We start from the raw sequence: 15197 nt of genomic DNA, 5'->3' as shown, positions 1-15197 counted from the left end.
TAGTTTTACTTCAGTAAAGGATCTGAATACTTCCACTACTGCTGATTACCCTTTGGAGTTTAGTTTGTCTCTTTTTCTCTTCTCTTGTTACAATAAAGATTTCTGTTGAACGGCTGGGGGAACATGGCAGGTGTCTGGAAACTTATGAGTGCTGCATAGAGAGATCAAGAACCACACTTTGTCTTTGAGTGTGTCTTCCCCTCCTCTGACTGTGTCTCGGGGGGTTGACTGTCCTTCACAACTACTGAGCTGAGGGAGTTCACCACCAGCAGGAAGAGAACTCTATATTATATAGAGTCACACTTTATATGTGACAGGTTTGAAGGCGCCAACGTGGTGGTTTGGTCTGGTACACATAGATCCTTGTGTTAGGGAGGGCGTTCCTTTTGCACACACAGAAAGAGACCGTTAACGGGCAGAACTGCTGTTCACACCTTTTGACAGATGATTCTGTGGTCGCTATGGCTAAATTTACTGCACTTGTTTATTTCTGGACTTTAGCACAGTGCAAAGAAAAAGACTACTCTGATTAACCTGCTTCTTAGAAGACAAGAAGGAACAGATCGGGGGTCATGGGTTAGTTGACCCGGAGTCTTGATTGCACTGCTTGCAGCCCATATTAGACTGGAATTTAATCATTTTGAATTGACTGACATCACGACACTGTTAAGGATAAGGAAGTGCATTGAACAAGTTCTGAGTTCAAGGGAAGACGCTAGCATTTCATTTTTGACTTACTTTTTATTGCCAAGTTTGTGATTTGTTGTTGTTTAATGTAAATATATTTATGTGATTGAACAATAAAGTTTCTGATATAAACTTCCTCTATCTTCTGTTTATGCCTGCTACTTCTTCTGCACACAACCACCCTCCTTATCTCAGATGGCCTTTATCATGTGTTTGTGCTGTTTCTCCAGCTCCCATCTTTAGGGAATTCTCGATAAGCAATCTAACAGTCCTTTTTTCCCGGACAGTCTTTAGCGGTCCTTTCATGTCAAAGAATCTTTGGCATGGGAAATTCAACAATAAAATAAAAACACATTTTAATAATCAAACATGATTGAGTATCATTTTCTAACATCTCAATTGTAACTTATTGTTGTATCATTGGTAAAAAAAATAATTACATTTATTTATAGATATAGATCAGTTATAAGCTATTTATAAGGTTGTGAAAATCTCTCTGGTAGGAGTTTACTGTTTTCATTTGGCAATAATGCAGTAATAAATGCTAATAACGTCTAAATAAATGCCTTTTGGTTTCACATTAAGATGTAAAATCTGCAGTTGCAAATGTTAGTAAGCTGATAATGTATGGATTTTGGTCCAAGTAACGGTCCAACTACTCAAAGGGATTTTTCACCTTCCAACAACAAAGTTGTTCTTATATGGCTAATACCAGTGGTGGAATGTACTACTAAGTACACTTACGCAACACAAATTTAAGCATTTTGTAATTTACTTTTATTTTTAATGCCACTTTCTACAGCTCAACAAGAATTCAGATAGTAATATTGTACTTTTCACTCCACTACATTTATTTGACAGCTAAAGTTACTAGTTACCTTGCAAATTAAGGTAAAAACATATGAAGAGCTTATAAAATATGATGATTTGTTGTAAATTAAGCTACTCAAATGAACAGCTGAAACATTAAGTCGATTAATCGAACGACAGAAAGTTAACTCGCAATTATTTTGATATCATTTTTCATGTAAAAACATTTCATGGGATCAGCTTCTCAAATGTGAAGATTTGTTGCTTTTCCTTTTAATTATTTTCATTTATTTATAATCATATATCATTTTGACGTTTGTGCTATTGGTAGGACAAAAAAATCTATTAATTTATTAATTCACAGTGAAAATAATCATTACTTGCAGTCTGATACAAAATTGTTAAAAATGTGCTCCACCTCGACCAGCTACCACAGTAAAATTCTTTTACATGCTTTAGCTTTTACATTAATGCACGGGTAATAATAATCTAATGATATATATATATTAGTATAGCAGTCACAGGGGACATTTTTCTGTATTGTGTACTTTTATGTACACATGAGTACCTTTTTCTGATAATAATTACATACATTTACTTTAGTAACATGCATGACTTTTCCTTGTAACATATATTTTTACTTTTAAATGATTCATTAAACATTCATAAAGCCATTAGTTACAACTCATGAACTTATACAACATTTATCAGCTACGAGGCAACTTTGCTTTCACAATACACAAGCTTAATGACAAATATAAGACAAGGCCAAAGCCCTCAAGAAACTGTGCACACGAGTGTATTTATGATATATTGTCTACATGAGCAATTCAGTTCACTATCAGTGAGACAGACGGATCCAAAGCTGTGATGACAGGAGGAAGTGACAGTTTCATTGATACTTTATTGGCTATGGTTCCAAACAATACTTCTGATCCTCTTATGCTCGTCAGCTCAGGCAGCTCCACGACCTACAACACAAAATGCACTCATGAAGACAGTTGCATAATAAAAGCTGTCCTGCCACCACGTGAGGGAGGCTTACTCACTACAGTAAACCCTCCCAGGTGTGGGTTACTCTCAGTCATAATCTGATATTTCAATTGATTCTCAAAGCAATATTTGTCTCTAAGGGGGTATTCAGTTGGTGGAGGCAGAGAGGAGATCAGGAAGGGTTACAGCAAAAAAAACATGCTGTTAACTTTTCCAAACAATCGCACAACATACATTATAACAAAGATTTCAGGGAGTAATATGAGCGGAGCCTGCAGACTTTAAGACCTTTAATGTAACATCTGAGTGTTAATGTTCCTATAAATCAATATGAACCAATAATTTTACCTCCCTGCACCCTGGACTGTAACTTCTTTCAAGTCATTACACCTTTATAGGCACAAATGCATTCTGCACCATTTGCAGTTTATGTAGCTAAGAGCATTTATTAGACAGCCTCATTCTTCAGCAGGTGAAGTGCTGCTTTGTGCAGAGCTGGCAAAAGCAATTTGGTTTTTTTTTACTGCCAGTACTGTTACTATGACAGTGGTGGAAAGTACTTCAACTCAATTTCACTCCACTACATATATTTGTTAACTTCAGTCACTTTTCAGATTCAGATTAAAAAATAAAACTGACAAATAAATAATGATGTATTGTTACAGGTTAGGATACAAATTTATTGATTTGTTTTCTCTTTTTTTGAGGTTCAAAATTTATTCTTGAACTAGGAAAACAGTTGAGAAAACCATATGACCACAGGGACCATTTATCAGCCGCTCTGGAGCTTTTCATCAGGAGATGAGAAGAAGTCTCACAAGAAGTGCTCACAAAAATAGTTCAATGACAACATCATGTGATGTGATTGAAAGCTCTGGATAAGCTGATAAATTATCCTTGTGTGTGGTGAGACTGATCTCTCAACACATTAGTAGGCTAGTAGTTTAACAAACTAGTTTTTATTTGAAATATTGTATATTTTATTTTAATTAATTTTACTTTTATCCCTCGATTCTATGAAAATTCTTATTAATAATAACACTGCTGTGCATATTGCTACTATTTTAATGAGGTGTAAACAATAATGAATTGCTGTTTTTGAGTTTACAATACTTTTTATGTTTAGGTGTGTGTGTGTGCGTTTATGTGTGTGTGTGTGTGTGTGTGTGTGTGTCAGGCTACAGCTGAGCCCCGTTAGGAGGAGTCTGTGTCGCGAGGAGGCGGTGTGATGCGCCTCTCTGTGCGCTCACTGGCTGCTCAGCCTTTTACTGTGTGAGAAGCCCGTTCAGAGGTCGGACTGCCGGGACCGATCATCGGCCAGCGGGCAACAGAAGCGCAGAGTGCCGACTCACAGCTGCACCGGAGACCAGGACCCGAACCGGGAGAAGTCGGAGGAGACTTTACGCACGGATCTGAGATATGGAATGCATTGAAAGGACTCCGACACTGTGAAAGTTTGCATCTCGGATATGGAGACACGCATGAAAAGACAATTAATCTTAATAAAGTCAACCATCCTTCTCGCCTGGGTCTGAGGTGCAGCGGAGGATGACACCTGCACCCCGCCTGGCGAGGACCGACGCGTTGTTCCAGACTTGGCATCTCTGAAGAGTGGGTCAAAGCGTCTGCGAAAGTGACTTTCTGCTTTAATACTGCAGACAGATCAACCGTCGCTGCCATCCCGAGTTATCGGCTGTGGCTGCAGAAACAGCGCATTTGTTGCGCCCTTTTACATGTTTGCACCATCTCGGACTGCGGCAGAAAATCATCTCGTGCCCCGACACCTCGTACACACAGGTGAGCATCAGAGCAGCTTTGGAGATACCACTAATGTAATCGTTTTAAACAAAAAACAAAAACAAACGGAAACTATATTGTCTATTTAACTTGGCTTAATGCATTTATGTCATTAAGAAAAAGATAAGATAAGATCATAGATTAAATAAAGCTGTTCATTAACCCCCCTTAAAATCCAGTTTTACCCTTTAGGTCGGCTCTGTCTGTATAAGCTTGTTCCACCTCTCTATGCAGCTGTATGTTGTTGACTGACTGAAATATTCAAACACAAGACTGCATATTTGTTTTAGCATCAATGGTCAGCATGATGTTTGGAAGTGTTGGGATCTTCTCTAGAATTTAATATAAAGTGAAGTAGGTTTTAAATGGCTGCACATTAGTTTATATTGGCTGGGGAGGCTGTGGGTTGAAGAGATTAATGTTAATAAGGTGCCTGCAGTATGTGGTTCAAAATGGGATTATATGTTACTGTGTGCATTTGTTTTACCGTCCATTTGTTTAAATTTGTTCTCCTTCTGTGTTTTAAGGTAATGTCTCTGCAGCCACAGTCATTTAAAGTCCATCGTTCAGCTCACCTTGGCTTGTCTGCACCGCTCATCTATTAATGCTGTTTCGCATTTGCTGGATATTAAGAAATAAAAGAGAACTTTGCCTCAAACGCGTCCAACAGCAGTAAGGCAGAATAATCTGTGGAGTACTGACTCACCATGGGCACTGTACTATCACTGTCTCCCGGCTCTCGGAAATCAGGCTACTATGACAACCGGCCAGGCTCGCTCAGCCACTACCCGAGCCTCAGCAGCCGCTCTCTCAACAGCCAGAAAGACCGCGGGCTGAAAAGGGGTCAGTCCATCTTCCTCCCAGCACTCACGTGGAAGCGACTGGTGGCCTCTACGAAGAAGAAGGGCAACTCCAAGAAAGGCTCCGGTGGTCCAGTGGCCCTCGGGGACCCTCTCAACAACAACAACATCAACATCTACCAAAAGGACCCTGTGTTGCACCTCAACCGCGAGAATGTGAAGAAGTCCCTGTCGTGCGCCAACCTGTCCAGCTACGATGGTCCAGCAGGACTGGGGCTGGGGCTGGGGCTGGGCTACGGCCTGGGGATGGGGATGGGCCAGGGCCATGGATGTGGCTACAGCAAGTCCCAACAGCTTTCCTCTGTGAAGAAAGTTCCCCAAGGGACAGTGACCTCGTCCCCAAAGCGTGTTATTGTCCAGGCCTCCACCAGCGAGCTCCTGCGCTGTCTGGGGGAGTTCCTGTGCTGTCGCTGCTACCGTCTGAAGCATCTGTCTCCGGCTGACCCGGTGCTCTGGCTGCGGGCTGTGGACCGATCCCTGCTGCTGCAGGGCTGGCAGGACCAGGCCTTTGTCACACCGGCCAACGTGGTCTTTGTCTACATGCTATGCCGAGACGTCGTGGACGGCGACCTTGTAGCGTCGGAACACGAGCTGCAAGCCATCCTGCTCACCTGCCTCTACCTGTCCTACTCCTACATGGGCAACGAGATCTCGTACCCGCTCAAGCCCTTTCTGGTTGAGGCGGGTAAGGAGGCCTTCTGGGACCGTTGCCTCGCCATCATCGATGCCACCAGCTCCAAGATGCTGCGCATCAACGCAGACCCGCACTTTTTCACACAAGTATTTGCAGAACTCAAGAGTGAAGGCGGTTGTGGCCCTCAGGACTATAGTCGGGTGCTGGACCGGTGAGAGTCTGAGCACCGATCCTTGCTGACCGCATGCCTTTTTGTACACTCATGCGCATGTATACTTGCTCACAGACACACATTTGTCTCACACAGAATCCTTTCCCCTTTTTCTTCTTCTGCAGCTCTGCAGCAGCAATGAATCTATATTGACAGAGCTATGTAGACATTTTTAATCACTCCATCTGTGTGTGTGTTGCCATTGCCATCCACAGATAGAAATAAGGAATTAAAAAATGTTCCCCCTGAGATTTTCTCTGATAATTGGCTAACAGAGGCTCACAGTTGTGTTTTTCCCCCCCCTGGAATATCCACCTGAGTTTACTTGAATTGAGGAACCATTTGGTCCGCCTCTCCCATCTGTCTTCATGTGTCTGGTTCCAGTCGCCCCCCTCGATCTGCACACCCAGGCATCCTCACCCTCCTATCTGAATGTGGTCAATCAGTGTGCACAGGACAACAACATCACTCACAACTCATTACTCACAATGAGTTGACTCACAGAAGATCAAAATAGGTAGTTATATTTTCCTGCACAATACAAGCAGACATCTTGACAAGGAAAGTGACTCAGACTGATGGGAACAGCTGAGAGGTTCATATAAGGTCTCACTGGTCCTGCTGTGCGCTGTGTATTCACTAAAGTGAAACGAACAGGCAGTGTTTTGTGGAGCCTTTTGAGGGTCGTCTGGCCTGAGGGGACAGATGCCGTTTCTTATCTTTATCCACTCAGACCTGCCAGTGCACTATTGTTTCTACTTAATCTTATCTCAGGAGTGTTTCCTGGTGGAAGCAGAACATGGATTTTAGACTGACATGTTGAGTGCATGCATGGCCATATGTGTGTGTGTGTAGACATTGTGCAGTGGACGGCAGCCAGGGTCATCAGCTGTTTACTCCATCCTTTGTTCCCTGCGTCTTGTTGACAGGGCACCCACAGCCGTGGTATTAATGAGATTAGCAGATTACTGCAGTCCCTCCTCTCTCTCAACCTCTGCCCCCTTCTTGTCCACTCTGCAACCCTGCAGAGTTTCAGTGGCTAATCCAGGCGAGGCTGGACTGAACACACACATTTGTACACCTTGTCTTGTGTGTGCTTTATTCTCCTATGTGCGTGAACAAAATGCTGTGTGGCACACGTGCAGCTCATGGTCAAAATTAAACCTCTCTGAGACAGATCTAGGCAGGAATGACAGATGAATGCTTTTGCTGTTGAAGGGGTTTGTTGTTGTTGTTGCTTCTGAGTTTGGCCCACTTTCTCGTCAGTCACCTGCGCATCCTCATCTGCCATCAAGAGGCTTGTTTTCTCTCTTGTCCTTCCCTCAACTCCTGTCTCTTGCTAAATTATTCCCTTCAATGAAGCACTGGCATTTGTGCTTCAGTGGCTCTGTTTCCCATGTGCTTTAGTGTGTGTTTGTGCATGTCAGAGGTGGTCACAGATGAGCCTGAGGTTTATCGCTCTTGCACTGAAAAATATATGGATTTTTTTTAAAAGCAGAACCGATTTAAATATATTTTTGAGCTTGATTTTACATTCCATAGCCATCCAAAGTTGTTTAGATTCCTGCTGCTAGAGGTTTGTAGTTCATCTTTCAGCTCAGAAAAAGCTTAGTGAGAGTAGAAATGGGGGAAAGCAAAGCTTAACTACAGAGTGCATGTGCTGCAAATGGTATATTTAAATTCAGATTTTTACTTCCTTTAATTAAAATAGACACATGTACTGATTTCGGTATAAAAGCATACAATAGTGAGCCCTACCCATGTTATAGAACAGTGGATGCTAATCTTTTTTTTTGTAACCCCTTAAAATGAAACAGTATCTCCCTGCAACCCCTTATTGTAGGTTGCATTTGTTGTTACTAGTTCATCAAAAGAGCAATTTCATCCTTGTTTTATATGATCCATTTCAGATTTGTGAAAACAAGAAAAAAACCCCAAAAATTACCAAACACTTGTTGTTTTTTTCTGCTTTCCTTCTCTGTTAATCATCTAAAATTTATCTTGTGGTTGGGAACCACTGCTTTACAAAAGGTGGCTGTTGGTTGAAGATGCTGCCTTAAACCTAAAAACATGGATGCTTGACTTCCACCAAGATGTGTTTCCCACAGTAGCATGTGGTAAAGCCTTAATCTTATTGTCTTCAGGCGTCTTGAGGTTTTGGTGCTCCACTACCCTCCCCCAAGTGGTAGTTGCTCTTACACACTCACCAGCAAGGTCATGTGATAAACAAGCATCCCTATAAGATTCGACCTTTACCCACATGTGCAAATAAACACACTCTGGTTCACATCTTGGGTAATCCGGTCCTAATCCTCCTACCCAATCAAATAGAGAGAGGGAGCGAGAGATGAAAACATGGGGAAATAAGTAAAAGGTTCAGAATCCAATGTGATTTGGTGTCACACTTCTTGTACACTGTTGGCCCTGGGCTCAGCCTTCAAATCCTGCTCTAACAAACTGGAGGCCTCAGAGACCCAAAGCTCAGCCCGGCTGCCTATTCCAGCTCACCCAGATCAAGCCTGCCTCCCTACCCGCCTGAGGGATCTCACATGAGCTCACACCAGAGAGGAGCGACGGCAGTGATTCACGCTGGAGCTTTGACTGGCAGCCATTTTGGGCTCGTTGTTGCTGGTCAGTGCAGCTCTCTTTCTGGCCTGGCCCCAGCTTTGACAAGGACAGTTGTGTCTTGACTCCCCCCCCCCCCCCCCCCCCCCAGCCCCATTTCCATACACACTCAGCTGTTGTTCCCTGCCTGTTTGATTAGATTTGACACCCCACACCCGCCAGCCATTGTCAGGACGAGGAAGGGCAGAATGGGGCCGTTTGTTGGCATCGGGTTGGTTGTGTTTGTGCGTGTATGTGGGTCAAAGTTAAGGGCAACATCTGCTTCCACCATCAGTCTCCTGTAGACCTGGACATAAATTAAATCAGAAGATACATGTTCAAGTGATGCTGATATAAACTATTACCCTGACAAATAGGGAAAAATCTGCTGCAGGTTTGCTTTAGCAGCATGTTGTGACTCACCTCTCTCACATTTGGTTTGTTCTTCATGCACATTTATGGAACAGACACAGAGGAACCATTTTCATTTAAGCCTAATTGAGCATTTAAACAATTTGTCAAATGTAACTAATGTAAAGGCAACTGTCCCCTCTTTCAGAACCTCCGTGCAATCAGTCACCGAGCTGGATCACGTAGCTGGTTTTCACATAGTGGACCGGCTTCCAAGCCAATTAAACTCGCATCTCAACTGGAGCTCTAATTCTGTTCATCCAATCAAACCTTTTGGCATGAGTCCTGAGCTCTTCACCTGACTGACAGCAAACAGATACATGATGCCTGTGACATCTCTGTGGATAATTTATGACACTTGTTATGTAGAAACTGATTGACTACAGGTATTTTAAGACGACTAAACAGGACATTTAATGGAAACTGGACCTTCATCTGGGACTTTGACAACTCTGATTTGGAAACTTTTGGGTTTATGTGAACAATGTGATAAAAAATGTAATGTATTAGTCTGGTGTTATTCTATATTTTTGTCATTGTCAACAAGTACCCTGCATTAAACCTTGTCGGTTCAGCCCAATTGCTCTTACTAAAGACTAAACTATTAAAAAAACAAATCATGAATACACATGAATATACTTCTAATTTTAAAAAAGGCTAAGACTTCCCTAAATAAATTGGGCACTGTAGCTTTTAGCAAACCTTCCTCACATAGGAGTAAAAAGTGCATTTGTTGGGGACTATTTTGAATGAATACACATTTAGTGCTCTCAGTATTTACAGCAGCAGGATGGTGTATGTAGGAAAACTATACTGTGCCCCACCTTTAATAGTTTTTAGACAAGAATTGAGGTCTTAGGCACATCGGAATAAGATACATCAGGCTTTGGACACACTGATAAAACTTGTTTGTCAATCAGTTCCTTGTTGGTTATGTTCTTTTGTTGACAATGAGACAAATATGGCATATCACAATACGTTTCCTTTAAGTCACCACAGCTCTATGAGTTGTGTAATTTCAGTGTGCTGCTGCTGCTGCTGCTGTAGATATGATGTGAGATTTCAATAGCACACCTTAGACTGACGATGTACATATGTAGGTGTGTAACAAAAAGAGCTGTTAAGAATGAAAAAAATGAACAAAAAGAAATAGTCTTGCTGTGTAGTAGCATGCATGCCAGCCAGGTAGTTTAGAAATGTTTCTTTCTTTCTTTTACTTTTTTTTTTACTTCTGCTTTTTGTTTGATTTTTATATGCAATGTTTTAAATGAAAGATTATTTCTTTGGTAACTTAAAACTGGATCTCATTGGAGCGTTCCTTTATAGGAAACATGATGTCAACAGTGTTAAAGTCTCTTATTAGTGCAGATGTAACTATCATCATTATGTTGGTCTGTTCATGTTTAGAAACAATAGAGACAAAAAATTATTAGAATAATCGACACTCATTTTCTGTCCTGAAATAGCAAGGCATGTGAATTCATACGAGCTATGACAGAATTATAACTTACTTAACATCCTTTATTTTAAACGTTGCTGTCTCATACCAGACTTCATTTGTCAATTTGCTAAATTAGATGTGGTCATGACGCGTCGTTTAACTGCAAAAAGAATCTTACACAGACTACAGTGTACATATAAAGCTGATCAAGTTAGTGGCTATCAATAGCTTTTCTCATCAATGCACCAGCTGGTGACACAAAGGCGGCCATTGTACATGTAGCGTTTGTCGCAGGCATCTCCGGCTCAGCCTGCGTCCTCCCTGATTGTAGCTTTGCCTCTTCAGCTTTTTGTCACATAAGCTTTCAAATTTCACAACTTCACATTCATCACAACACCTCGCCTGTGTTGTGTCAACACTGGACAGATGTTAATACAGAGCATAATGTATAACTGTCAAGTGTCCATCCTCCTCCCGACTGAGTTACCTTCCTGGCCATCATTGTATCTGTCACACCAAAATGAAGCAGCACATCACCTCGAGTGACTTTTGTAAAGCCACTAAAATGTGTGTGTGTGTGTGTGTGGGTGTGTGTGTGTTTGTAGCTAAAAGTAAAATACTGTTGATGGGAAAAACTTGAAGAAAAAAAATGTGACTGTTTCATTTTTCATGTTTTAATGTTTGTTTTCCTTTTTCATGACGATGATGTTGATTATTTAATAAAGTATTGAGCTGAAATCCAAATCTGGTGTTTCACATGCAGCTTTTCACACGTTTACATCTGCGAGGCTCGGACACTAAAACTGCCTTTGTTCTCCCCACAGTACACGTGATATACTCTCCGCCTGCAATCCAGCTAATTTAAGACCAGCAGTAAATTTATGTGGGACATAAAATAGCTTAATGCACAGCCACACAATAGCCCAGAACTGCAGATGGTCTTTTGACTTCCTGTCAGAGAGGGGCTGCGCTTCATTTGAGCATGTCTCTGCAGCCAATCACCACCCTCTCTGTTGCGACCACAGGTGGAAAACACTGTGATGCTTCCTCTGCTTAGCAACCTCTCAATGTGATATGGAACTTTGCGCAACCTAGAAACATGAAAGTTGCCTGCAGAGTTCAGTGAAAAACGCACACAACTGGTATTTAGCAGGCTACAGGTGGTTATAGTATTTCCTTATAAGCGTACTTGGAAGCCTAATGTACTGTTTAACACGACATGTCGTCTCATCTAACTTGCAAAACTCTGATATAAATCTCATATCTGCATTACTGACTTATTTTACACATTCTTATACGTTTGCGTCACCATGATACACGACATTGGACGAAAGGCGGGGAACACCCTGGACCAGTCACCAGTCCATCGCAGAGCCACACGTATACAAACAACACACTTAAGGACAATTTAGAGTGCAGATTCAGATTATTAATATAAAATATAGATCAACTAAATACACCGTAATATCTTACTATGGATTAAACTACCAAGCAGTATATACAGTAGAAATCAGCACCACTTGCCACAGCTGCAACATTAAAACAACTGAAGTGTCGTGCTGCTCCGTATAAAAATAAACACGTGTTTCAGAAAATGGGATTTAAGCTTATGAGGTTCACACAGCTGATAATATTCTACACATGAATAATCTGATATTCAGGTCACAGGTCTGTAAAATACCACAAGCAACGTGAATAAAAATGCAGTTTATTTTTAATTTTTCATAGATATTTAGCTTTTATCATATAACAGATGTCTGCCATAGAACTAAGACTCAAAAACTTTTCAGTCAAAGCAGCTTAATAGGAGAGGTCTGTCTGGTCTCTCTGTCTGATGGTATTGGAAAATGATTATTTATTTAAATGCCATATATAATCGGTTCACAATGCTGGAGTGTGAGGGCAACGTGGTGAAAACCATATGGCGGTGGTCGGAGCTGGGGTCAGTGTCAGAGGCTGTGGACACCCCAGAGGGCAGAGAGGTGAGGGATGGGAAGCCAGGAGGATGCTTTGATTAAAAAAAGAAGAGGATAGACATGAAGAGGCGTCGCTGCAGATGGCTGCCGCAGCCTGACTGAGTCCTTTCCAGCTTACTTCTGTCCTCTAAGGACACAAATCACCCAGCTCTCTGCCTCCCAGTGTCACACTTCTATAGTGTTTTCCCAGTGGCTTTCTGAAAGCCTCGGCTGTTGCTGTTCGCTGCCTTTTATCAGACCTCTGGGATCTAACATTCTCCAACAAAAAAACCTTCTGTTAATTCTTCCTATAGATGGTATACAGAGAAATTATCATTTCAAGTTGTGTGTTAAAAACCAGTCATCTCATCGCAAATCACTACTTAGCCTATGTTAGCTTTAAATTGAAAGCTTTAGATCTCTCCACATGTTGAAGCGATACACACAGGGCTGGATTAAGAAGTCAGAGGCCCCTGGGCACAAAGTTTTGTAGGGCCCTCACCTGCCAACCCACACACGTGCTCTGCAGCTCCCCTGTTGATAGCAGCGCCACAAATCCACCACAAAACAAAGCAACAATTCTGACCAGAATCGAGCAGAGCACTGATCACTTCTCCTCTTAGCCCAAAAAAGCCTGAAACATTCACGACCATACCAACCCTCCTGGGAGTCTGTTTTCCAATGCCCTCTCCCCGTTTCCTCGCGTGTCACAGCAGTATGTTTAATGTTACAGTAGGTGAGTGTTGAAGGCTACACTGCTGACACTGCTGTAGATTTATTTCTGAAACAGTGTGGCAGTTGTAGCGAAGGGTCCTTCATTTCTCCCTAGATCGTCATTTACTTACTGACTTACTTAAAAATTTTCTAATATCACTTACAACAAATAATGCTGCCCATTGCTAAATTAGATTAGCCAAAAAGCTAGTTAATCAGAATCAGCTTTATTGCCAGGTATGTGTACACATACGAGGAATTTGACTCAGGATTGTACATTGCTCATGATGTGCTTACTCGTACAAAAATACCATAACACAATAATCAAATAATAATAAAATAAAATCAGACACAAACTACAGTATAGACAACACTAATATACACACTATGAACAAAACAATATAGACATATTGACAAATAGTGCAGTGATCAGAGTGCAAAGGATGCAAGAGTAAACTATTCTCATTATGTACATGTTGAAGGTGGATATGATATGCAGGTACACATACAAATACATGCATACATGTACACATGGACACAGTGTGATGGAGCATAGTGCAAAGGATGCTGGAAAAAATAAATAAGACCTATGACCTTATGACCTGAGGTAAGTGTATTGGTATACAGTATATACAATATGACATAGTATGAACAGCACTGAAATAGAGAATGGTGAATGAATAAAGTAAGTGGTAACGAGTAAACAGGTGGCTGAGACAGAGTTACTTGGTTATTGCACAGGAATTGTTCCTGACACTGTGGGTCAGAAATCAGCTGTTCTTCAGAGTGATGGCTGGTGGGAAGAAACTGCTTCTGTGTCTGTTGGTTTTGGCGTACAGTGCTCTGTAGCGCCTACCAGAGGGGAGGAGCTGGAACAGGTTGTGTCCGGGGTGAGATGGATCTGCAGTGATGTTTCCTGCCCGTTTCCTGACTCTGGAAAAGTATAAGTCCTGAATGGAGGGCAAGTTGGCACCGATTATTTTTTCTGCAGTCCTGACTGTCCGTTGTAGTCTGTCCTTGTCCTTTTTGGTGGCAGATCCAAACCAGACAGTGATGGATGAGCAGAGGACAGACTTGATTATGGCTGTGTAGAAGTGGATCAGCAGCTCCTTAGACAGGTTGAGCTTCCTGAGCTGACGCTGGAAGTACATCCTCTGCTGGGCCTTCTTGATGATGGTGTCAGTGTTGGGCTCCCACTTCAGGTCCTGGGATATAGTGGAACACAGAAACCTGAAGGATTCCACAGCAGAAACAGGGCTGTTGAGTATGGTGATGGGGGGCAGAGTGGGGGGGCTCCTCCTGAAGTCCACGGTCATCTCCACAGTTTTGAGCGTGTTAAGCTCCAGGTTGTTCTGACCGCACCAGAGAGGCAGCTGATCAACCTCCCGTCTGTAGGCCGACTCATCACCGTCCCGGATGAGGCTGTTGTGTCGTCAGCGAACTTCAGGAGTTTGACAGATGGGTCTCCTGAGGTGCAGTCGGTGTAGAGGGAGAAGAGCAGTGGGGAGAGCACACACCCCTGGGGGGAGCCAGTGCTGATAGTCCGGGTGCTGGATGTGATGTTCCCCAGCCTCACCTGCTGATTCCTGTCAGTCAGGAACTTTGTGATCCACTGACAGGTGGAGGCTGGCACAGTGAGCTGGGTGAGTTTGGTGCTGAGGATGTCCGGGATGATGGTGTTGAACGCCGAGCTGAAGTCCACGAACAGGATCCTTGCATATGTCCCTGGAGAGTCGAGGTGTTGCAGGATGTGATGCAGACCCAAGTTGACAGCATCATCCACTGACCTGTTAGCCCTGTAGGCAAACTGCAGGGGGTCCAGCAGGGGGCCAGTAATGTCCTTCAGGTGGGCCAACACCAGTCATTCAAAGGACTTCATGACTACAGATGTCAGGGCAATGATGTTAATGCAATGTTTATCAGTGGATGAGCGCTAATGTCAATGAGCAGTTAAATTATAGCATTTAACTTATTCTAAATACATCTGCGAGCTGCATGTTTGTAGTTACAGTCCAAACCAGACGGGACATGTAGCCTAAACAAACACGAGCTGAACCTAACACAGCTTCCAGCCAACAAA

The 15197-nt window shown here is 42.4% G+C and overlaps 1 protein-coding gene across 1 annotated transcript; it reads left to right on the top strand.

Annotated features, from left to right (window-relative positions):
• The first annotated feature begins 3709 nt into the window (after nucleotides 1–3709).
• On the top strand, nucleotides 3710–11192 carry si:dkeyp-92c9.2 (uncharacterized protein LOC571482 homolog). Its single transcript, XM_038725605.1, has 2 exons — nucleotides 3710–4287; nucleotides 4815–11192. The coding sequence occupies exon 2, from the start codon at nucleotides 4995–4997 to the stop codon at nucleotides 5994–5996; it is 1002 nt and encodes a 333-aa protein (XP_038581533.1). The 5' UTR covers nucleotides 3710–4287; nucleotides 4815–4994; the 3' UTR covers nucleotides 5997–11192.
• The last annotated feature ends 4005 nt before the right edge of the window (nucleotides 11193–15197 follow it).

Source organism: Micropterus salmoides, unplaced genomic scaffold (genome assembly GCF_014851395.1).
Source record: "Micropterus salmoides isolate LMB-PRFRI ecotype aquatic unplaced genomic scaffold, ASM1485139v1 Ms_hic_scaffold_17, whole genome shotgun sequence".
In the NCBI taxonomy this organism is placed as follows: Eukaryota; Metazoa; Chordata; class Actinopteri; order Centrarchiformes; family Centrarchidae; genus Micropterus; species Micropterus salmoides.
This window is presented reverse-complemented; position numbering and strand designations above follow the sequence as displayed.

Coding starts and splice junctions, on each gene's coding strand:
- si:dkeyp-92c9.2 (XM_038725605.1), top strand. CDS start 4,995: ATGGGCACTGTACTATCACTGTCTCCCGGCTCTCGGAAATCAGGCTAC.